General features: G+C 34.9%; 1 protein-coding gene across 2 annotated transcripts; it reads left to right on the top strand.

The window, feature by feature from the left end:
• Positions 1-51: 51 nt before the first annotated feature.
• Positions 52-24,537, top strand: KPNA5 (karyopherin subunit alpha 5). Of its 2 annotated transcripts, none has more exons than XM_034418669.2 (14): positions 52-163; positions 4,964-5,097; positions 6,660-6,761; positions 6,845-6,944; positions 8,951-9,045; positions 9,662-9,793; positions 10,766-10,854; positions 11,661-11,760; positions 13,809-13,972; positions 16,005-16,083; positions 17,607-17,732; positions 18,266-18,393; positions 20,687-20,865; positions 21,260-24,537. In XM_034418669.2, the coding sequence occupies exons 1-14, from the start codon at positions 160-162 to the stop codon at positions 21,445-21,447; spliced, it is 1,620 nt and encodes a 539-aa protein (XP_034274560.1). In that variant the 5' UTR covers positions 52-159; the 3' UTR covers positions 21,448-24,537. The 2 variants fall into 2 exon arrangements, with proteins under 2 accessions (XP_034274560.1, XP_034274561.1); XM_034418670.3 differs by lacking the exon at positions 52-163 and adding an exon at positions 772-837.
• The last annotated feature ends 1,804 nt before the right edge of the window (positions 24,538-26,341 follow it).

Below are 26,341 nucleotides of genomic sequence, written 5' to 3' on the forward strand. Positions count from 1 at the left end.
TTTGGAGAGTTCGACCAATTCGCGGTTCCTGCGCGCAGGGCACGCTGGGAAAAGGGGCGGCGCCCAGCTTGGCGTTTCGTGCCCTTTGGGCCGCCATCTTCAACTACGATCCCGATTTCTCTGCGGTGGAGGGTCAGCGGCGCCTGGGGTCGCCCTCTGATGGGTACGTGGGCGTTTTGTAGGCTGCGAGGTGAAGGATGGGCAGACGCGGGATTAAACTGTGGCCTTGCTTCAGTAGAGTCTAAAGTGGGAAAGGTGGCTATTAAAACCGAATGAAGCCCATTCGGGAGAGGCGAGGGTGATGTGTGGGGTCTCTTTCGCCTTTGCCCGGCGCTTGAGAAGGTTCTCCTGAAATAACAAAGCTTAACCGATGCAGTTGGGCAGAGGACAATTTATTATTATTGTTGTTGTTCTTATTATTATTATTGGTTAATCTTTAATGAGATTCACAGCCTTTGAGGCTGGTTAATAGCTCAGCAGCTCGAATTATTATTATTATTATTATTATTATTATTATTATTATTATTATTATTATTATTATTATTATTATTCACAAACTTGACAGTATACACAGCAAACAAGATAACCATGCTGGATTTCGTATCTCAAATCACTAGTCGAACATTTTCCAAGTGTTTAGGACTGCGTGATGTATCGGGTTTTTATTATTATTATTATTATTATTATTATTATTATTATTATTATTATTATTATTTTGATATCTGCACATTTTCCCTCTTTATTTCCTCCGGCCGGCGGCACTCTCGCCCTCTCTTCCACCTGGCGCCTTTGTAAAATTGGCGAGAGATACTTGGAATCGAACATGTTTACTTAGAGGTAGTCCAGATTAGACATTCGTAGGATCCATGTTCCACTGGACCCAGGGAGGAGACAGCTCTCTGTCTGCCTGCATTGTTTTCTTGCTCTCCCTGCTCTATTTGTTCATGGCATCGTTGGTGAGAGAGAGAGTGGGGTGGGGGGAGAAGGGGGGGGGAAGCAACAACTGAAAACAATAGTTTTTTACAGCAATTCCTCACACATGTGATCTGGGATTACAATGTTAGGGCCAGGAATGCCAAAAATGGTGAGTTTCTGCCCTCCCTCCCTCCCTCCTGTAAACAGCTGATTCCGTGCCAGATAACTGTTGAACTGCAATTCCCAGCATCCCTGGAAAGTATAGCCAAAGCCAGGGGGATGCTGGGAATAGTAGTTTAGCAGTAATCTCTTTTTTTTCCCCCAAAGGAAAAAAAAATTACAGGTAGTCCTCGATTTACAACAGTTCGTTTAGGGACCAAAGTGACGATGGCATTGAAAATTGTGACTTATGACTATTTTTCCATCCTTTTCTGAGGTTGGTTAAAATGAGGACCTAGATTGTTGGGGACAATATGCTGTGAAGGAGAGGGCTGTAAAAGCACTGTGAAGCAGTATATAAGTCTTAAGTGCTATTGCTGTTGCTATTGCTATGACCTGTGCTGCATCTCCATGATCATGTGGTTCAAAATACTGATGCTTGGCAGCTGGTTCATATTTATGACCTTTGCTGTGCCCCGAGGTCACATGATCATCTTTTGCGACCTTCTGTCAAGCAAAGTCAATGGAGAAGCCAGATTCACTTAACAACTGGATTACTAATTTATCAACTGCAGTGATTCACTTAACAACTGTGACAAGACAAGTCGTAAAATGGGGCACAACTCACTTAACAATAGAAATTTGGGGCTCAATTGTGGTTGTAAGTTGAGGACCACCTGTACTAGCACCCTTGTTTGGAGTGCCACAAATTCAGCTTCTATACTTAGCGTGCATAGACACAGGGAAGAGTTTTTAATGCTCCCCCAACCCACCTTTCCTGTTTCTGCTTAACACTTTCAGGGAGCAGTACTCAGTTCTGTCTAGTTTAGAGAAAGGAAGACCAGTTAGGGAGAGAAGAGTTTGTATGTTTCATTATAATGGCAAAAGTTGTTCAAATGCTTTAGTCAGAATTTCCAGAGAAACACCCGACATACCTTCTAAATTTGAAAACAGTGAGGCTTGAAGACTGCTTCAGACTTAGAAGGGAGCATAACTGTTAACATTGAGGGTTGCATCCTTCTTGATTTTGAGAGTTCATTTGTTGAAACTAGTCATACATAGATCACTGTACAAAATTTTAGTCTAGCTTCTGTTGCTGTGCCTCCTAACCCAGAATTAATTTACGACATTGTATTACAGAAATTTCAAGTCTACGTAAAGCTTCTGGTTGGTGTAACATTGACCACTGTAACTATGCTTGATGATTAGTCTCTGAAGTTTTCAATTGATTCAGTTGTATCTGACGAGGTGCAAACATTTTCTCTCTATTTCTTATGCAAATAATATAAAAAATGAATTTCAGACAATCCTTAATTCTTTTGTAGAGTTTTGCTGAATGTGCCCCTCTCTATATGAAGCATAATTGCTTCTCAGAAGAGACCAGAATTGTAGAATCTGATACTTAGGGATGTGCACTTTGTCTTCATAATGCTTCTGAACTGCTGATCATTTGCCCATTGAAAGTTCTGTGCATCAGTTAATTTGATTTTGTATTTGGTTCTGATATAAACAAGTCTGTTCTGATGTGTTTTGATTAGTTTCCATCATGCTGCTTGGATTGTTGTTGCTATGTTTTAAATATCAGTACTTTTTAGACCTTGCCATGGAAACAAGGTAAATTGATGTTCTAATAATATTTTTTTTACCAACTATCCCATGCATTTTAACAATTTTACATACAAATTAGGTTAATTAAGTATGTGAACAAGGTGAACATGTTATGTGGTCCCAGTTTTGATTTATTTAGAAGACCCACTTAACTTAATGACACTCATTACTGTATTGGTATGCTTGTGCAGAACTGAACTAAACAAGTGAAATAATTTGTATGTGCCTATACATTTTTGTGTCACATCTTTGCCATACAATTTTATATCCGTTTACCGTATTTTTCAGAGTATAAGATGCACCTTTTTACCCCCAAAAGGAGGTGAAAATTTAGGTGCGTCTTATACACCGAATGTATCCCTGTCCACCCACTGGCCCCCACCCTTTGGCCTCTGCCTCCCAGCAGTTACCTCCTTGCAAGCAAACAGCAAGAAAAAACAGCCCCATTCAGCTTCACCATAGGCTAATTAGCACAAGTTGATTAGATCTGCCTCCCGACTCTCAGCTGATTTGCTCTCAGCTGTTTTGTGCAGGCTCTTTTGCAAGCTCTTGTTTTGAAAGCTCTTTGCTTGCTGCAAAGAGTGCTGGAGCAGATTTTTTTTTTCCCTAGCTAAAACGAAACTGAAAGTAAAGCAGGCTCTGTTGCAACATGACAAAATGAGGCAGGGAGAGAGATTTCTTTTTCTTTTTGCTCACCAAAAAAGGTAGGTGCAAACAATGGGAAAGTTAGGGCAAAAGAGGAGAGTTCAAGATTTTAAAACACAAAAGAAAAAAAGGTCTATTTAACTAGGGAATTGTAATAATTGAGATGCTATTAATTGTATATTGTGTTGAAAGCAGAAATGGTTAAGTTATGGTTTGGAGGAATATATGGGGAAAATTATTTGGTTTATTATTATTGGTAAATATAATTCATTGATTTGTAAGAAATTGGATCGCATGGAAATAATTGGAATATTCATGTTCATATTGATTAATATACAAAAAAGATAGTTATAACTAATTGATTTATATAAAAAATGTTGAATTTGTATTAAACAATTGTAATATTAAATAATTAACCAGTGTGAGGATGGATATAAAAACAGATGACAATGGGAAGGGGTATAATATAGAATAGAAGGGAAAAATTGAATTTGATTAAGATTAGAGATGAGAATGAAGGGTAATATTGGTTTTTTAAAAAAAATAGATGAGGAATAAATATGGCAAAAAGGAAATATAGAAATTGTAAATTTAATTGAAATGACTAAACACTGTTTAAATTTGTGAACCAGCCAAATACTCTGTTCAAAGAAAATACATTGTATGTTTGTATATGTGTTTGTCTAAAAAAAAAAAACTTTAAAAAAAAACAACCCAAAAAGGTAGGTACATCTTATACTCCGGTGTGTCTTATACTCTGAAAAATACGGTACTTGGGACAAAGCTCATTAAAAGCTGCTTTCTTAGGAGCAGATTTATATAATATAAATACTATTTGAATAGCTAATTTTTTATCAATTCCACAAAATAAAATATGTATAATTTATATGTATATGTATAATATACATATAAATATTTAGAATATGAAAGGATGCCAGTGTTGCTGTGGCATTGGTAGTCATGAGGACAAACACAAATGAAAAGTGCCATTCAAACAATAACATCGGTAAAAATTGACAAAACAGTTTGTGTATTGAGAGAGAAATTTAAGAAGTATTAATTAAAACCTTTCTTTTGAAGTATCTAGTCTGTACTATAGGGCAAATTACACTTTCTGCCTGACATAGAAATCAATATAACAATAGCACTTAGACTTATATACCGCTTCATAGTGCTTTACAGCCCTCTCTAAGCAGTTTACAGAGTCAGCATATTTCCCCCAACAATCTGGGTCCTCATTTTACTGACTTCCGAAGGATGAAAGGCTGAGTCAACTTTGAGCCGGTGAGACTTGAACTGCCAAACTGCAGGCAGCCGTCAGTCAAGAAAAGTAGTCTACAGTACTGCATTCTTACCACTGCACCACCACAGCTCTTCATATGGGCAAATTATGAGAAATTTGAATTCTATGAAGCAGTTGCAGGCACAGATGCAGTTTCACATACTGTCATTTCATTAAAAAAACCATGTTCATATTTTGACATTCCTCTATTTATCCCATTTCACTTTGCATCTTTGCCATTTTTCAACATTCACAACATCGAATGTTTCTTTTCATCATTATCAATAAAAATAATTATTTTGTTTTTCCAGAAAATGTCATTAGAAATGTAAACCCTTTTGTTCTTTATTGCAGATAACATGGCAAGCCCAGAAAAAGATAATTACAGAATGAAAAGTTATAAAAACAATGCCCTCAACCCCCAAGAAATGCGAAGACGAAGAGAAGAGGAAGGCATTCAGCTTCGGAAACAAAAAAGGGAAGAACAAGTAAGTCCTCATTTAAATCATAGCTGAGCAATGACAGTCATAAACTTGTTAAATTGGTCATATTGGAGAAATGATTTAGGGTCCAGCTCTGATCCCTGGCTATCTTCCTCCCTCCCTCCCTGAGCAATATAGTCCATTGTAAATAAAATGCAATACATTTTATTGAAAACAAGTTTCTAAAATTCTTCTCACAAGAAAGTTGAGTTGGTAGTAATAGCTCTCTTGGATGATGCAGAATGGTTAAATTTAACCTTTTCTTTAGAGATGTACTGTCATAACTTTTTTGTTTTTGCTGACACAGAATAATTTTATTTGGTTCTTATGTATGTATGTTACTTTTTAACTTGAAAGGTTCTGAAAATGCCCTCAGACTTAAAAGATACAATATAGAAGGAAATGAGGGTGGAGAATAAAAAGAATTTAGAGGAAAAAATAGATAATAGAAAAAGGGAGAATTTTTTTTTGTAATCATAAAGTTAGCAATAGCACTTAGACTTATATACCGCTTCACAGTGCTTTATAGCCCTCTAAGCGGTTTACAGAGTCAGCATATTGCCTCCAACAATCTGGGTCCTCATTGTACCAACCTCAGAAGGATGGAAGGCTGAGTCAATCTTGAGCCTGGTGAGATTCAAACTGCCAAATTTCAGGCAGCCGTCAGTCAGCAGAAGTAGCCTGCAGTACTGCATTCTAACCAGTGTGCCACCACAGCTCTTAACTTTGTATTTGTATTTGCATTTGCAACAAAGGGAATCAGAAGCCTCTTTCAATTTTTTTCTTTTCTTTCTAAAAATTTGTTTCCCCCTCCTTTTTTTTATTCTGTATTAATTTTTGGTAGTTTTATCTTCTCTTTAAAACTTTCAATAGCATTGATTAATTAATAATATAAAAAAGAATGAAAAACTTACTGTGAGACGTATCTAGATATTACTTGTATTTAGACTATAGTGAAAATGTGTCTAATTGGTTTTTCTTTTTTGCACAAAGTATTATTTTAGGGGATTTTTTTAGCCTTGCGTGTGAAAATATTTGAGACTAAAATGATTCTGCAAAAAATGAACACTGTTTAACATATTTTGGAAACCCTTATTTCTGCAGAAGCAACTTTTTATGATATAGTTTTGACAAATCAATCTTTATTCATTGTTACTGAATAAGGAAAAGAGCTTGGAGTTTGTTTTTTATCACAAAGCACTCTTTTTTTTCTCTTTCACAATACTTCTCATTGTAATTATTTGTTTTTTCTTTGGTTATGTAATATTGTCTGAAAATGCCATCACATTGAGCATCACACTGAGTTAAAATAAACCAGTATATACAGTATATTCCTAAATTTAGCACATATTCCTAAATATTCATTAAGCATCTTGTTTGTAAAAGGATTCCCAAAGTAGGATTAGAGCTAATAGTAATGCATTGTTGATTCAGTTTTCATGTTTCAAGAGAAAACTTGAAGACCACAAAGTGAGAAAGTAATAGAAAAAAAATTGATGTGTGTGATTGATGTAGAATCACTTCCCCCTCCAAATAATCCCCAATGTTTTTCTTACATTTCTTTTCAGTTATTTAAACGTAGAAATGTTTCTCTGCTGTCCAGTGAAGAGTCAATGCAGGAGAGCCCAATCCAGGATCCTGATGTAAGCTCTACTGTACCAATTACAGAGGTAAGAAATCTATCACATGCCTTAAAGTACATTTACAAATCTGGCTCAAACTTTAGGAAATTACAATGGTTTTCCATTTTTAGGAAGATGTGATTACGTGTGACATGGTTCAGATGGTTTTCTCAGATGATCCTAGTCAACAACTTGCAGCAACCCAAAAGTTCAGAAAATTACTTTCTAAAGGTAAATCAGCAAAACATGATTTTCTTCTTAATACTTAATAAATTTTAGTTTCAGTATTTGCATTAAATTGAAAAATAATTTTTAATAATCCATGTTTAGAGTTCTTAATTTGTTTTTTAATCTTAAATGATTGTATTGGTACAGGAATAATTTAACGTCAAATGTCCAATTACAAAAGGAAAACGACACATACCCTCAGATGGAAAAGAAGAGCCACTTTGTACATTGTATGGGTTTCTCTCTGTTGTCCCACTAGTTTAGCTAATATGGCAAAGCTGTTGAATTAAAGTTGATTGTTTTTTTGTGGGATAAAAGTTAAAATGGAAGCTAAAAGTGATTAAGGAACAGTTTTTAGAAATGTATAACTTTTCCTACTGGAAAAGGCAATGCTCTACCAGTCAAAAGATGAAGCAATGTATACTATAATTTACCTTGTATTTGATATAATATTAATTGATATTAATGCAGTGACTGTTATCATTGTGCCGAAGTTTAATATGTAAGATAGAGTTTTATTTTGTTTGGTTTGAGATTTTTTTTCTTTCCCTTTTCAGGTTATCTCTTGTTTTTGAGGAAAGAGTAATCCTTTTTAAGGATTCTTCAGCTTAATTTTTAGCTGCTTTTTTTAGAAAAGATAAATGTGCTTCCATGTTATATTTGCCTAGTGTTTTCGAATTATTTTTTTAATAAAAGAAACTATCAGCAAGCCTAATTTGGAAAGAGGCTAATTAAATAACTGCTTGATGGAAATAATTACGGTTTCCCCCTCTAGTATGTATATGCTACAGTACATTAATACTATATTTACTAGGGAGGAAATAATGGAGATGGGAACAGCAAGAGAAAGAGAGAGACTCTACTTCTTCCCAACAGTTCAGTCATCTCTGCAGTGCATTAGAACAAGTTTATTTTGGATTTAGTCCCAAACACTCAGTCTTACAGTAATTTAAAAGGCTGAAGAACCATTGTCATTCTTCAATCATAAGTGCTTGAAGACGCAAGTGCTTTAGTCTCTATAAAGAGTTTGGCCCCAAAGGGCACACTATCTTTATGTCTGTTTTCACAAATTAACCTACATGCCCTCCCTTATTTATAAATACAACCAGGAATGTAAGTAAAGTGTCTTTTCATTTTTAAGGCTTTTGTGTAAATTGGCACTTGGTTAAAGGGAAGCATGTTTTGATTGCTTTCTTCTTTCAGCTGTTATTCAAGTTATTAAAGCATAGTTTTGATGATGGTATACTTTCTAAACTGCTTTTGGTCTCTGCTAGTTCTTGAGGTTTGTATGGAAAGGCTTGAGTGTACCATCCTGAGGCTTTCATGCATTCTTCCTGTACCCTCAGTTTATAATTCTTCATTCAATAATGATTGATTTGTGTGATTCACTAGGGCAACAGATGGCAGTAGCATTGCCTAAAAGTGGCTTAGAAGCTCTGCTTTCATGGCTATCATCATCGTACCAAATGAAATCTTCCCATTCAAAGTTAGTATGTTAACTGATTATTAAAGTTGGGAAGGAGCAATACAAAAGGAACTATTGCTTAGGGACTTCTTAGAAGCATCACACTGATCACTGTGAAGCATCTAGGCTAGATGAATCTGTGGACTAATTGGGTTTCTCATGAAACCATGAGAAACTGTATACAATTCCTTAGTAAACATTTTTTGACTTACATATTGGTCAATTGCTTTGGCTTATTCCGTATGTATGGCAGATGATTTACATTTGTTTTCTATATTAATTCAGAGAGTTTCTCACAGCATTTTAATGTTGCAATATATCACTGAGTTAGGTTAGATTTAGAGACAGAGTAACTTCCCTAAGAGCAATAAGCTTGCATACTTTAAAATGGGGACTTTAATTTCATTCATCTGCAATATTCCAGCAAGTTCATTAAGGGAGCTGTGCTTTTCAGTGTTCTTTATACTTCCTTCTTAATTGTTTTCCATTGTACTGAAGTTATATGTAACTTATTTTTATTGGATTACTTTATCTTTCATTTCAGAACCTAATCCTCCAATTGATGAAGTTATTCAAAAACCAGGAGTTGTGGAGAGATTTGTCAAATTTCTAGAAAAAAATGATAATTGCACTCTTCAAGTGAGTTCCTGAAATAATATGAGATACATTTGGGAGGAAGGACAAGGGATTAAAATGTTATATCTTACCTTTGGAATAGGAGGGGAGGTTTTGCTTCTCTCTCCCCTTCATTTGTTAAATATTTTAACAGTTCCACAAGTTAAATGGCCCCAAAACATAAATATTATGTCTTGTAGGAGGAACACAATTTAAATTTGGTTCCATAGTGAGCACGTTATTCCCACAAGCAGATTTTTTTTAAAAAAAAGATATTGAATAATATAAGAGGTAGATAAATTGAGACAACACTGGATTGGGACTTTTGTTTGCTTGTAGTGCTGCCATAGTTTTCCATTGTTTCTCCCAAAGTTTCAATCGTAAATTGTTCCCATTTGTTGAAATTATTTAAATTTTATTGAAGTATAAGAATATTTTACTATTCTCCTAGACTGTATTTATACTCTTGCTAAAATTGTGTGAGAATGATTAATTTGAATATTCCACACAACTACTAAACTGTTATTTCACTGCAGAGATTTACACAATACAATTGAAGGCTATATTCTTATATGGGGGGAAAAAGCCCATAAAAATAAACATACGGAATTGATTATAAAGTCATATTTTTACCTTCTAGTTTGAGGCAGCATGGGCTCTTACAAATATAGCATCTGGAACTTTCCTGCATACCAAAGTGGTAATTGAAACTGGAGCAGTCCCAATTTTTATTAAACTGTTGAATTCTGAACATGAAGATGTCCAGGAGCAGGTAACTTTTTGTGAATTTCTTTATTACACAGATTCAATTGTACTATAAAATGTTAGGCCTCAGAGAATTTTGGGAAGGAAAAAATAATACATATTTGAATAAAAACAACATTTAATCTAGATGTAATCCTAAACTATGGTTAACATTAAATACTTGAATCATATATTTGTGTGTTCTCCACTGTTTTGTCTTTTGATGGCACAATTCAGAAGATGTTGGAAGTTTTTGCTTCATTTATCGATTTATTAATGATTCACAGGAAGCTAGAACTGGGGGTTGAATGTGTATAGGTTTAGAAACAATACTTCAATAGAAACTGTTCACCTAACCCAGTTGGGGGATATGCTACTCAACTCTCAATTACTCTGGGTAGCTTGTAAGCCAGGCAGTGTCTCTATCCATCACATGGAAGGTTTTGGTGGTGGCCTTCTCCAAGTGTGTCCTTCCTTATAACTGTTCTCTGATGGCATCCAGTTCACCAGGATGCAAGATGGAAAGAATCTGCTGCTTGGTGATCTAAAGCATTTTTCCATTGTCTCAGATAAGAGTTTGACTTAACCTCAAGCTATGACAGTTTGGAGATACTGTGGCTAGTTTAAACTGAAAGCAAAAACTTTCAATCTCCTATTTGTAGTGTGCTGAAAGTTAGGATACAGCGTGGGACCTTTACAAGTTCAAAGCTCATACACATGATGTTGAACGTATAACATCGTACGATCACATAAAGCTGTTTCAACATCGTAGACAAGTGCAAATACCTTGCCTATTTTAAAAAGTATATGCTATTTTAGTAGTTTCTTTCATGTTAACATTAGCTATTTAAGTAATAGGACTATTTTTTTTCTTTTGCACGCAGTTTATATACTTCCGCATAAATGATCATGTTATAAACTGTAAGCATAAGAATTACAGATAAGTATTTAAAAGTCTTAAAAATAATTATGAATATTAATTTACATCTTTGTTTCTAAGGCAGTGTGGGCCCTTGGCAATATTGCCGGAGATAATGCAGAATGCAGAGATTATGTATTAAGCTGTGGAATACTTCCTCCACTCTTACAGTAAGTACAGATAATCTCTGGTAGTTAACTGAATGGTATGAATAACTACCTAACCAAAGCATCCAGATTAATTGCTAACTTAAACAGTAGGTTAGTAATGATCAATGCAATGTTTCAGATTCCAAAAAAGGTGCTTTGGAGTGGGTGGAATGAGAAACATAGCATTTATCTGCAATTGTTTTTAAACATCTAACTCATTTCCCAGAATAATCTGGTAGGCATGTGATCTTGAGAAAAGACACAATTGCTTGACACAATTGCAAATATATTGTATTATTTCCAAAGCACTGCCCAGCCCTTGTAATTATTTCTTTGGAGTTAAGCACCATTGGACTCAACAGAACTTCTGAATAGAGATGCATAGGTTTGAAATGTCAGTTATATACTTTTGGTGTTAGTTTGCTGACATAAAGCTTCTTGGTGCTAGAACAGTTAAATAACAGTTTTTATTAGAATAAAAGTTCTAATTATTTGTCTAAAAATTATAAAACACATTTCTTCTAATTTATTCCCTTTTTCCAAAAATTAATGATTTCTATGGATTATATCCAATTTTGTATTAACAAAACAGCTACTCCTCTTCTTTTTCAATTCTCTTCCATTCATTCCCCCGATTTGCTCAGATAAGATCACAAGTAAACCAGAAGATACAAATAAAAAGAATCTGTTCTGCAGCTGAAATGCTACTCCATCATTACATGATTACATTGCACGAAAACCATTGAATATTAACTGAAGTAAAGTTATTTTCATGTACATGACAAAAATAATCATTCAAATTATTGTTGTTATTATTGTCTTGGCAGACTCCTAACACATTCTAACAGGCTCACAACTACCAGAAATGCAGTCTGGGCACTTTCAAACCTCTGTAGAGGCAAAAATCCACCTCCAGATTTTAGCAAGGTAAGGCCCATGTTTCACTCTATAAAAATGCTATAATAATAAAATGCATACATTGTGTTGTTCCAGTGTATCTTCTTGTATAAATTAAACTTCTTCAAATGTCAACTATTTATGTCTAGATAATTTTTTTTTGTCATAGAGTGGAACTGAATATAGTACATTAACTTTCCTGATGATGATATTCACTTTCAGAATAGACAACGAATTAAATTAAATTAACATTTGGCTGTAACAGAGCAAAGCAGTAATGGTTCTACACAGTATCTGCTGGAAATGCATAACATAAAAGTCAGTTCAACTAAAAAGTAATTTAGTGAGTTATGCTATACTTGAAATATCCTGCAAGTGGCTATCTAATATTTTTTTGGTTCAGTCCCAGCTAAAGTTATTTTACACTGGTCTCAGTTCAAGAAAATTCAGATTCAGCATGTATGTTTGTGTGTGTGTATGCATGCATGCACACACACAAACTCAAGCCAGCTCAGTTCAAACATAACTAAGAAAAAGTAAATGTAGGGTACATTGTAATCATCACCATTTGTGAAATGGTAGAATATGCTCATAGGTTTTTAAAGAGTTACAATAATATCAAATACCCTAAGGTTTTCAATTTACTGATTCCTCTTTTAGGGAATCAAGTTTCACATAATTCCTTACTGAGTTGACTTTTTTCACACCCATTTTGAAAATGGGACATGCCACTGATCTGTAATAAGCAACAGGAAGATTCCAGTATCTTCAAATGAAAGAGCCATATCTTCCAATGGGCTCACTTTCCTATTGCAGACTGCCCATAAGCACTGTGTATGTATGTAGGTATGTTGCTTCATTGTCCAAGTTTCCCTCACTGTCAATCTCACATGCCCTATTTTGGTTTTAGAGATGCCTCAATTAGTCTGTATTTAGCGCAGGGCATTGTGACAAAGTATTCAAAAGTGTTCAAAATATTTTTAAACTCTTAGGAATTCCTTTTTCCTTTAGCCAGATGGATCCCATTTTGACATTGCCCAGCTAAGGTTTGCTTTGGGCTTCCTTAGCCTGGAAAAGTTTGTTCATAGCTTTTATTTTCTCAAGGTATGATCAATAGGCTGTAATCTGCTCTACACATACCACACAGACTTACCTATCACAGAGGAACTGCCATTTAAAAAAATTCCCATGTTCTAGGTTAGAGAGAAAATATTTGAATTCACATCAGCAACATCTTAAAATAATCTAGCCTTCTCCAAGGTGGAATTTTTCAAATATAGTGGATTTTTAACATTAGAATTCCAGTTTGCTAGCCATGTGTCCTTGAGAATTTTGGAGAGTTGAACAATACTTCCTACAGTTTAGGGAAATGTAACTTTCAAGGACTTAAGCCTACAGTAGAAGAGAGTTACAGCAATAGTCTTATTTATTTGTGTGCTCTGCTACTATATAATTAAGTGTCTTAAAGAGGTGGCTAGTGCCTAATCCAGTCGCCTTCCGTTGATTTTCTTAAGGCAGAAAAAAAAAAGGTTTCTAATCCAATACCATATAAATCCTACCAGATATTGGATTTAATTGGAACTAAGCATTCCATTTTATCCTGGTTTTGGTGCATTTAAGTAAGGTATCTGAATTTTGTTAAATTACTATTTTGAACTGGTAATCTTTTCTTTATCTATTTATTCCAATTGTTACTTTAAAGGTATCTTTAATTTAGAATTAAAGATTCTTTAAATTAAAGAATGATGCAGGTTTTGCTCCAGGTTTAAAAAAAACAACCCTTTAAGGTTTAATTGTTATCGTAGTTCAGTTCCACTCTCATTCCTTTTCTGTAGATAGTCAGATGCCCTGACTATATTTTAAGGATATTTTAGTTGACATTAGTATGATTGCTGTTGAATAAAGTGTTTTGTAGATTTGGAATATGTATCATTCTGCAAAGAGACACAATTACAGGCATATTTTAAAAACTATCATTGCATTTTTAATTTAATAGTTCCTGGTTTCCATCTTTGGAAAAATGCTTGCAGTAAAAAGTAAATTTACAATTTGCAATTCTCTCTTTCTAAACTCTTAAGGTTCGTCCTTGCTTAGGTGTTCTATCAAGGCTGTTGTTTAGCAGTGACTCGGATGTATTAGCAGATGCTTGCTGGGCCCTTTCTTACCTTTCCGATGGACCGAATGATAAAATACAAGCGGTTATTGATTCTGGGGTCTGCAGAAGATTGGTAGAACTTCTGATGTAAGTCTCTTTAAATCAGATAATTATTTCACCAGCACAGTGCTGCAGAAGATAGTAGAAGGCGTTAAATTAAATCAGTGTGTCAGATATAGTTTCTTCAGGCCATATCAGCACTACAAGTAAGCCTGCAGTGATAGTTGTCTTTCTTGCCTCTATTCTCTTCTGTGAGACAGCAGGAATTCTACAATTGGCAAATTCAAGACAGGCACAAGTATCCAGTTCAACTTATTTTTTATCTATCAGCTTAATTTGTGCCTGTATTAAGTAGTACATAGATACAAGGAGTCTGCCACCAAATGTTGCAATACAGAATGTTCCAGTGTAAAGGTCTAGTCAGGGAATGATAATTAATTCCATTTGAACATTCTGTGTTATTCTCCCACCCCAAACACACGTGCACACACTCTCTCTCTCACCCACACAGGCAGACACACCTGAAGCAATATTTTCCATTTTCTCCCCACAGCATGGTTTGACTTTGTGCCAGTGGAAGTAATTAGATTTTATTGAACAATTTAGGGAGATTCACTTGGTTTTCTTTTAGAGTTGATTTTATTGTTGATTTCTTTTTCTAGTGTAGAGGTCATACTCTTGACCATATAAAAAACATATTACTAAGAGCTCACTTGAATTATTTCAGGCAGGTAGACCTTTTCCATTTCATGTTATTCAGTTTCATTCTTTTTCCTTTCCATATAGCTGGTGCATTCAGTAGCATTCTGAAGGCACTGGTCACATTCCTTGTTGATTTTTTTCTTACAGATTTAGTGGAGGTAGCCTTTTCTTTTAAAAAAAATAATCTATAGGTTCTGAGGGTTCCCCACCCCCCTTTTTTCTCTTTTTTTAATTGAATAAAAACGAAAGAAATGAAGGAAAAGGCTTAAAAGAGAAATAAAATACATATAGGGTAAATATTCTCATACATACGTAAATAGAGTTGTATGGTGTAGAAAAGGAGCTCTGGTGGCTCAGCAGACTAATTAACATCCACTTATATCTGCTGCCTACAATTACTGCAAGTTCAAATCTCAACAGGCTCAAGGTTGACTCAGCCGTCCATCCTTTCTAAGGTAGGTAAAATTAGGACTCAGATTATGGGGGCAATAAGCTGACTTTGTATAAAATATACAAAAGTATGAAGGCTATTGCTTAACGCATTGTAAGCCGCCCTGAGTCTCCGGAGAAGGGCGGCATATAAATCAAATTTTTTTAAAAAAGCCATAATTCAGTAGTCATCACAGCTAATCTATCAATTCAGACCACTAAATAGTTGGAATCATGTTTGTCTGTCCAGAGTTGAATAATAAGCATTTGTGTAATAATAAGCATGTGTACAAAAATAAGCATGCGTACAAAAAAAATCAAGGTTTTTTTCAGATGTTCACTTTTATATGATAAAAATAAACTTCAAAAGAAAGTAAACATCTGAAAATATTAAGTTTCAAAGTTGAGTTAACGCATATAATTTATTTCCAAAAAGAAACAACATATTTAAATCATTAATTTCACTCTATCTCTAATAACAAATGCAGTGAGCTCATTTCTAAAATATTACATCTTGTTGAAAAAGATATAACATAAAAATCTGTTGATTTTTGTTTAACTTCAAAAGAAAAGAAAGATTCATAGATGCAATCATTGTGTATATGAATTTTGAAAAAATGCATATATAAAATTTTGAAAAAGTTTTAAAAAGATATATATATATCAGCTCAGAAGAAGTGCTTTATGTAATATGTAAGCACAGGATTTCTCTGCATTTAATTAAAGCAGCCCAGCTTTTTTTCAACTTCTGTACCACTGTTTTAAGAAGTCAATTTTATCATTTAAGTCCTGCCTCTTCAATATGATGATGCTGGGCTTTTGTTCTGCCCTGAGATAAAATATGGTGGAATTCTTTGATAAGCTGTATGAAAGAATTATTAGCATAGTATCCACAAACCCAAATGAACAGTTAAAAAAAAGTGATTGTATCAAGAAGAATACATCTATCTTTCTATCTTTAAACTATTTCAACAATTCCGTTGTTTAGGCACAATGACTACAAGGTCGTGTCGCCTGCATTAAGAGCAGTGGGAAATATTGTGACTGGTGATGATATTCAAACTCAGGTAAGCCGATTTTTAAACTTATTTCAGTGATCTTTCTGAAAGATGCAATAGAATCTTATCACCTGAACTTATTAGCTATAGGGGATATCGTAATTTTATTCAGGCATTTACCCAAATGCTAAGAAAGTTCTTAGTGCATGGAGTCTAGTTTCCCTTCCTCTCCAGTCTCTGTCCACCTATGAAGTCTGAAAGGAGGCAGTACTCGTAATCCCTTGGAAGCAACTACAGATTCCCATGTTATCTGGAACTTCAGTAAAAGAGGTCTTGGGTTGTTCTAACAGTTCTGCACAAACTCAAGCACATACACCTATCTCTGCCTGATTACGTAGAGGTTGGAAAGAACAAGAGCAGGACTATATGGATATATAGTCCATTCTCCTCCTATTTTGAGCTGTTTTCAACTTTGATTCCAGCATTTGTGCTAGCCAGGTTTGTATATTATGGAAGAGGAATATTTTTCTGTCTGAAAGCTCTGTTTTGAAATGAGCAAGTCTTTCAAATAACGGAGATGTTTACAGTGAAATAATACTTCCCTGCTTTGCTGACTTTGAAACTAAAGGAGAGCCAATGAACGGATACGATGAAGATCAGTTTGAAAGAAATAAGTTGAGATAGCTTGGTCTTATAGAGAGAATGGATGAGGACTGAATATATGGAGGAAGAATGTGGATTGGACTTTCTTAAGAAAACTGATGGACACTATGTGTAATAAACTTACTATTTTCGATCAGAAAACAACTGTTAAGAGATGTTGTATTTCAATTTGTACAAAAAATCTTCTGAACAACGAAGACTGTGGAGATATCCACAAAAGAGATCTATGACTTTGGGGAATGAGATACAACTGTTTGGAAAGATCCCTTGTTTAGATTTGCTTTGTTTGTTTGCCTTTTTGTCTGTTGAAGTATTGTATCTCAGAGTGGTAGTAGACTTGCAAAATGTGAAGCATAAAAGTAACTGTAGGAGTTATCGCCTATAGTGGTGTGCAATAATTCCTTGCACTGCAGGACTGCTTTTTGAATGTAGATAGTATCTTTGGTACTCATAGTTAATTAGTTCCGGGAGGCACAATGAGTACAAAAAACGATGAGTACTAAACAGATTTTTCCCATAAGGAATAATGTAGTGACTTGCAAGGCAGCCGATACTGACAAGTTCTAGTTTGTGCGTTGAGTACCAAAGTAATGGTTAATACTGGGACAAAATATTCATATGAAAATGCATTGAGTACCAAATTCAGTGAGTTTCAAAGCTGTTGAGTGCCAAGGTACTATTTTGTTTATTACGGTATGTACCTTTTCTTTTTCTTTTTTTCCTTTTGTGTTCCATCTGTGCACCTTCACGCTTAGTTTTTATTGGGACCTAGAACAGATTTTTCAGAAAGCATAACATGGCTTTTCTCTATGCTTACGCTATTCGCTGAAATAGTAACTCAACATGTAAATACTGTTATATCAGTTATATGCAATGCACTTGATTTTACATTGTTTAGGCAGAACTTTTCATCTTTCAAATTATTTTAGGTAATTCTAAATTGCTCTGCATTACCCTGTCTCTTACATTTGCTGAGTAGTCCCAAGGAATCTATTCGAAAAGAAGCATGCTGGACAGTATCTAACATCACTGCAGGAAACAGAGCACAAATTCAGGTAATGTATTCAGTTGCCTTTGTTATGCGTAATTATTTTTACCCTTAACATTTTTTTGTCTTGTTCTGTTCCTCAACCTCACTTACTTTTGTTTAATCTTTTCAGTACTCAGTGAATAGTGCTGGATAGGTGGGAAGGGATGGGCAGCTTTATCTGGAGGTTACGCATTCAATACAACCTCATATCCATGCATTTAAATGTCCATTAAACCCATATGTATATTGCTTGTATAATTACTGCAGATTTCTTTTTTTATTGTTTTTTTTTTTGTTTTATTTTCTTTATATAATTGAAGTAATTGTATCAATTTACATTATTTGTATGTGTTGCTATATAGATGATATAAATTCAGGCATTTTTGCAATAATATTTTTGTTATTTGATGATCAAGTCCATTTTTTTTCCTGGTACATCCAGAATCCATTGAATGAGTGTCTGCGGAATTGAGAGTTTATTGTAAGTTCAGTATTGGGTTAGTCTGTTGACTTAAAGAATTTCAGAGTTATTATAGTATTATATTTTTTTTCCTTTAGGCTGTTATAGATGCAAATATATTTCCAGTATTGATTGAAATTCTTCAGAAAGCTGAATTTCGTACTATAAAGGAAGCAGCATGGGCCATTACTAATGCAACATCAGGAGGGACTCCTCAACAGATTAGGTAATAGAATGCAGTTGATTCGCAGCAATGCTGGTAGTTGAAAGAAACTTTTTCATTTAGTAAGGCAACATTTCTCAACCTTATGCTCTCAGATAGTTAGGACTATTGCATACAAATGCAAATGATAATAGTAGTTTGTTAAACTTGTATGCCACCGCTCCTCACTCTCAGCACCCAACACTGTAATGACTAAGAATTCTGGAGTCAATCTTGAGGGCACCAGCTTATGAAAAGCTGCATGAGGGAATCATAGTATACTTTGAATACCTTTTCTGTATTGTGTGTATGCGTGTGTGCGTATGCGCGCACGCACAAATACATACGCACATACAGGGAGTCCTCAACTTACAATCACAATTGTAAATCTACAATTTTATGTAAATTTATGTTGCTAAGTGAGAAATTTGTTAAATGAGTTTTGCCTCATTTTATGACTTTTCTTGCCACATTTGTTAAGAGAATCACTGCACTTATTAAATTAATAAAACAGTTGTTAAGTGAATCTGGCTTCCCCCTTAACTTTGCTTGTCAGAAGGTCACAAAAAGAGGATCATGTGACTCCAGGACACTGCAACCGTCATAAATGTGAGTCAGCATCTGAATGTAAATCACATGACCACGGGGATGCTGCAACGCATAAGTTTGAAAAATGGTCACGAGTCATTTTTTTCCAGTGCCATTGTAAATTTGGTCACTAAACAAACTGTTGTAAGTCGAGGACTACCTGTATTATATACTGATATTTCTTTATTCTAAATACCTCCAAGTAGCTTGTAACATAATTATAGTATAAAAATAATAAGTTTAAAAAACCAAAATAAGAAATGATGTAAAATATAAATAATTGACATAAAAAGTAATCAAAATAAAATAATAAAAAGTAGCAGCATGTTAAGAATGCACTGCCATGAAATTGAATGAAACATCCAATACTCAAACTTGCCAAAACTGCATGTTCCTAGATTTACTGATATTAAAAACATTTTCAATATATGTCTGAAAACAGTGAGGCAACTACTGGCCTGAGGACATCCTAGGGAGAATATTTTTGATGCTATCCATACCATGAAGGTCTGTCTTGTTTCCACAATTACAGAACAGAGGACTTCACAAATTACTCCTGTTGTTTCTTGGGAGTTCTGCTGTATAACAGTGCAATATAAATACCGTATTTTTCGGTGTATAAGACACTCTGGACTATAAGACGCATCTAACTTGTTTGGGGAGGGGGAAAAAATTGCCTCCTTGCAGAAAACAGCCTGCTTTAGTTTCATTTTCATTTTCAGCACAACCTGATTAGCACAAGAAAAAAAATCTGCCTCCCAGCAATTTGCCTCCTTGCAGCAAACAGCGGAAGCCCACACAGCAATGGCAATTCCTGCAGCCTGAAACAGCTGAGGGTCTGGAGGCCGATCCAACCGACAATCAGCTGCTTGTGCTAATCAGGCTGTGCTGAAGCTGAAATGGGCTGTTTGCTGCAAGGAGGTAAATTGCTGGGAGGCAGAGGCCAAAGGGTGGAGGTGGGCGGGGCTACATTCATTGTATAAGACACACCCAAATTTTCACTCTTTTAGGAGGTGGGGGGAAGTGCGTCTTATACTCTGAAAAATATGGCAATACACAATCCCTGATTGGCTAGATTTACACATTTTCTAAGTCATTGTTCATTTAAACCTGGAATAGATACCTGGCCGATATGTAGTTATCTCAAATGCCATGGTTTATAAACCATAGTGCATCTTATGAAGCCAAAACCAAATTTTACCACCACACTCACATTTTAGAGAATGTGTGAATCAAATCTGTATATGCAAGTAGTCACAAAGAAAAGATATCTTGTCTTTGGGTAGGCAAATGCTATTTTTCTCCTCCAGTGTTTTCATGAACAATAGTTTGGTAAAACATATATTTTCAGAAAAAAATATTACGGTAAACCTTTTGTTTAATTTCCCACCTTTACATGCTTGATAATATGTTAATTCACTTGGAACAGTGTTAAAGTGTTAACGTTTTCATATGAGTAGAAATTATATAACATGTTGGAAATGAAAGTTTGTTCATAGATCAAATTTCAGATCATTCAGTTTTTTAAAAAATGCATTGTTGGTGTTTGGGATAAAATTATATGTAGTCATATAAGGAGTGTGTTTCTTTTAATAGCATAATGTTTTCAAAATTATATTTTTAATATTGTTTATTGAAAGCATCCTATATATAGCTTATTACACTCAACAAAAGAAAAACCTGATTAGTTATTTTCCATCCTCTTCTTTCCCCCCTTTCTATATAAAAGTTACTTAGTGGCATTAGGTTGTACCAAACCTCTATGTGATCTTCTGACTGTGATGGACTCTAAAATAGTCCAGGTAGCCTTGAATGGACTTGAAAACATATTGCGACATGGAGAACAGGAATCAAAGCAAAATGGAATTGGAGTGAATCCTTACTGTGCCCGTATAGAGGAAGCCTATGGTAAGAAGTGATAACTTAATGCCACAGCAAATATTTTCAACATTTCTATTGAAAAATTGTCAACTCTGCAATGCAGAGCTGTAGACTTCTATTTAGGCAAATGATTCCTAATAAACATAAAATATACTGTTAAGTAACAATATATAAGTCTCTTGCTTGCTATTCTGAGAGTTGTTAAGAAATGTCTTTATTTTACCTGTTTATGGAATTAAGAGCTGTTTATTACTGAGCAGTGCTTGACTATATATTGAGCAGTATAGATCTTACTTCTCTCTCTCTCTCTCTCTCTCTCTCTCTCTCTCTCTCAATCTCAATCTCAATCTCAATCTCAATCTCAATCTCAATCTCAATCTCAATCTCAATCTCAATCTCAATCTCTCTCTCTCAATTCCAGGACTGGATAAAATTGAAATCCTTCAAAGTCATGAAAACCAAGAAATCTACCAAAAGGCTTTTGATCTCATTGAACATTATTTTGGTGTGGAAGAGGAAGATGCAAACATTGTGCCCCAAGTGGATGAAAGCGAGCAACAATTTGTGTTCCAGCAACAGGAAGCCCCCATGGAGGGGTTCCAGCTGTAACCCTTGGCTCAGAGGACAGGAGCGCTTTTGTGGTAGCCTTCATTTGCTGCCCTGAGGGGGAACGTTTTGCTGAAGAAGATAAAGGAGCAACTCATGAACTCAACATGTGCTTATTTTTTCTCCTATTGTGTGTTGCCATTGTCTCGTTCCTAGAAATACCAACCATTCACAAGTTAAAAAAATAATATTGCATAGCTTGAATTCTCACCTCAGAGCAGACAGCAGATTCTGAGTTTTCAAGCAGTGGCTAAAATTGCACCATTATCCATAAACAGCTGTGATATTTTGGATTTTGGCAGTGTGGTTTATACGCCCAAGCTACACTAAAATCTACCTCTATTCCTTGGAGCAAAAAAGATGTTTCAGAACTACAGACATGAGCTCCTAGTAAATGTTAAATTTAGAATGTGAAAATTATTTATTTAAATAGTGAAAATATAGTTTTGTGTGTGACACTTTGAGACAAACTGGTGAAATATATTTAAAAACAACACTTCTAGGAGCACGTTGCTGGTTACATACCATAACATTAAGCCTTATGTCAAAAGTACAGTATTTCTGCTGTTTGAAAAGAGGTAGCCGGTTTCAATTTGTAGTTCATCCGGACTTGTTCCTAGTTATGTAAAGGAAGTTCCTTCATCCTTTTAATTTCTGTGGAATTGCAAAAGTTGCCAGTGCTTGAACTAACTATTACAGCTGATTTTATTAATGACAGGTTGATGACATGATGTGGAAAGCTTTATCTGCTGATATTTGTCCATTAAATTGCTGGAGCTTTTTTTTCCTACCTACTATGAACTTCTCAATTAGAAAAGTATGTTTATATTGTAATGATTATTGTAAGGGAATTTCTATAGTTGCATACTAGGAATTCTGAACTGCAATATCCATGTTTAACTTAAAAGCTACTAAAATGTGTGAGGCTGCAACATACCCTTTTAAAGAACAAAGTTAGATTATTTATTTACACAGTGTATTGTGTTTGACCAAATATATGAATGCATTATAAAACCCCTTTTTTAAATGTTTGGCAATTTTTCTAACTTATTGAAAACAGATCACCAAAAGTATATTTTCTAACAGATCAACAGTAGCACTGGGAAAAACCATTTTCCAATTAATTGAAGGAAAGCACTTGAATATACTATTATTTGTGACAACATATGTAAAATAAGTTTATATAATACTGGTTAATTTTATTTTACACTAGAATGAACACTTGAGACCATTTGTTTTAGGGTATGAATCTTATATGAATTGGGAGAACTATAGCCCAGTTCAAGTACTCTGATAATTTTGCTTATCAGAAATATCTTGATCTGTATAATACTTTTTAAAAAGTGATGTATAATACGTACAAGCGATTGCCTTTTTAAAATACTGTGTAAATTTCAAATTCATGTACTCAAATTTTCAAAAAGGAGTTTGCATTCAATGAAATACATGTTCATTCACGAACATGTATTTGAGTTAAAACACTGCTCTTTTTGTCATATATTCAAGTTCTCCAAGAATGATCTGCCAAGGAAAATAAGTCATAATTGGCCATTGTGCCATGCATCTTACGTCATTGTTATAGACACCCCTTTGTTTCAGTGCTAGATCAATATTAGGATTTTCGGAATGAAGCTGTTTGATTACTTAGTAGTTTTAATCTGGGTCAGGAATAAAAGGCTAAAGTGTTCAATATAGCTGCTTCCTGTATTAACTCTACTGTCATGGCCTGTGGAACTTGTTCTGTATTTCCATTGTAGTAGCTGACATACATACTTCTACTACGTACAAGATTCACTGCAACATGACCCATAGCCTTCACAAAGGCAGTATAACAACTATATTTACTCTCGAAGAATTGTGGAAGTGCTGCTTGCCTTGGAAAATATAAGCTTATTAGTTAAAAATAGATATGTATGAATAGAGGATCATAACTGAGGAAGCCACCTCATTTGGAAACTTGCTGGAAGTCCAGTGCAAGATATAAGAAGTCTACTTAAATCTGCAGCTAGACTTCCTATATCTATTAGTGGATAATGGGATAATGGGATTTGAGTATTAGGGAACGTTTTATATTTGTATCATTCATTCCAAGTACAGTTTAAATTTGCCAATTGAAAACTGAATTTTATCGGAATTACTCTAGAATGTTAAAAAAAAAAGGGTGATGACAGGGTATAACCATTGTTTGTTTGTTTGTTTGCATTACACAAATTACCAGTTGTGCCTGCTCTTAATTTCCGAATGAATAAATAAATGCGCTCATCAAAGCATTTTTATCTGAACAAAAATCTAAGATTACATATGATTTAGAAAAAAACATAAATCTCAAATGTAAATTAACACAACTGTTTTGAAAGGATAATTTCATCGTATAAATCATGAGTATGGTAATTTCTGTATATTGCTGAAGACATAATTTTGACCTTAATTTTGATTGCTTAAGTATTAGTATTGGGTCAAATTCTATTACAAATGAGATTTTAAAATGTTGCATGATTTAGAAACATTTCAGGAATTGGCCCTTTAATAGACTTGATATCAACAGCATCTGCAGGATGTGTAGGATTAGAGAAAAAAACAGTCCTAAATAGAACATCTTTGAACAATTTAAAAAATACTTCAGATTTAAGAATTCCTTCCTAATTCAAATTGACACATTCTCATGTAATGGCCTGAATTTGACAAGACTTTAAACTATGCAACTATGCCAAGTATGTATTTCAGATACAAAATATAATGTATTTTACTCAAGCAGGTTTACATTTAGAAAATAGATGGATTATGGTCTTAAAAGCAAACTACAATTACTTTTACTTATTATCTCAGTTGGATTTATTTGCTGACGCCTTATTTACATTTTGTTATATTAATTAACTAAAAATGTATTTAGAAAATGTGTATTATGAAACGGCTAAAAGAATTGAGATCTATAAAAACACCACATTTTTTATTGTGTTTCGAATGATCATCTGTAATTTATTGCATCTTTGACAAACTACAGACTCAATCTGCAAATATCAACAGTATGCAATATTAGGGAATGTTACTACTCAACACTACAATGCAAAATTAATAAATGTATTTTACATGATACACATGGCGTATATTTATTTTGGCTGGCAGATTCAGATTCCTGTGCAACCTTTTATGAGAACCGTTGATCTCAGTAGAATTTAATTGCTGACACATGAGAAAACAATTTCTTACTGCAGAGTTTTCCAACCCATGTCTTCCTGTGCCTTAGAAACTGCCTTAGAAGCAGGCTTGTGGTTGGCCATGCCAAACTTTCCAAATCAGATTGGACACCAGGTGGCAAATCTTTATCTCTGTCTGTCTGTCTCTCCTTCCATCCATCCCTCTCTAAAAGATACATAATTACATTTGTTGTTAGTCACAAAACGTTCCTCCAGGTCTTCCTGTCCTCTACCATCCCTCGGAGTCCATTTAAGCTCACACCAACTGCTTCAGTGATTCCATAATTATATATAATATAATTATATGCAGTGGTGGATTCAGCCAGTTTGCACTACTTCAGGAGAACCGGTTGTTAACGTTCTGAGCAGTTTGACAAACTGGTTGTTGGAAGACATTAGGACAAAGAACCGGTTGTTAAATTACTTGAATCCCACCACTGATTATATGGTATATAAAATACAAAATCTGCCATGGGCAGGGGATTGGACTAGACTCCAAGGCCCCTTCCAGCCCTATGATTTTATTCTAGTTATCTGTGCTTTCTAAAGTGTAAGATAGGAGCAAGGGTATTTCTTTTAACCTTGTAAAAGCCCTACAACCTATGTTGGACTCAGATTCTTTCCTAGAAAGGCTATGCGAGTAAATAACATTGCCTGATCTGTCCCCACCACAGATTTTTTTTATTGCCTGGGGTGAAATGCTGGGATTTTCCTAGGCATAGAACTATGGAAAGCAGTCCGTTCTCTGCAACTAACTTTCAATTCTGCCCTATTTGATTTCCTCCCCCCCTCCCCCATTATTTAAGGTTTAATGTACAGTATGCTTTGCATCGCCTTAGTGTTGCCTGATGTGTTTTCCAGATATTGTTTGGAAGTAGGGGCATAATGAACCATATCTACTCGCAAGATAAGGTAATATTATTTGTGGGTCAAGAACCACCTCATAATTTGAGACCCATCTTGGATGGTTCTTTGATCTAAGGAATAAAGGCAGCAAACTTCGAAGAGAAGCCCAAAGGGGTATATAATCCAGAGGGTTTATCAGGGTCTTCCAAATCTCAAATCCAACAACCTGTAACACTGAGGTTGTTGACACCAGACTGAGTCATGGGATAGTTACTATATAAGAGTAGATAAATGTGCAGTTATATATGCAACTTCATCCAATAGTTGCTGTTTCTTACAAGCAATGGATGTCCAATATTATTGTGAGCCGTCAAGAGTTGTGTTGCATAAGATGGCTGGCCAATATACGCTAAGTCTTAACTAACTCTCCTAGGGATGTAGATGGGACAGTAGGCAAGATTTTTACTTTTCACTGAAGCTGCTGCCTCAAAGAAGTATTAGAAAAGAGATAGCTGAGGCTGAAATACAGTAGGATATTATCATGACAGGTATCTTACAGTGGTGGCATTCAAGTAATTTAACAACCAGTTCTCTGCCCTAATGATTTCTTCCAACAACTTTCTTGCCAAACTGCTCAGAAAGTTAACAACCGGTTCTCCCAAAGTGGTGCGAACTGGCTGAATCCCACCACTGTATCTATAGCATAAAAGACAAGCGGCAACAGAGAAATAAAACTTTTTCCCACCTCCAATATAGCAGCAATTTGTGCTTTGTCCATTAGAGGGCAGTGTTCAATAAATCTTGCAGTTCTTTTCTGCTACAGTCCTTCACTTTTGGGTTGTAAAGAGGGAGTCGTG

Source organism: Pantherophis guttatus, chromosome 1 (assembly GCF_059756535.1).
Source record: "Pantherophis guttatus breed Tessera chromosome 1, ASM5975653v1, whole genome shotgun sequence".
NCBI classification, from domain to species: Eukaryota; Metazoa; Chordata; class Lepidosauria; order Squamata; family Colubridae; genus Pantherophis; species Pantherophis guttatus.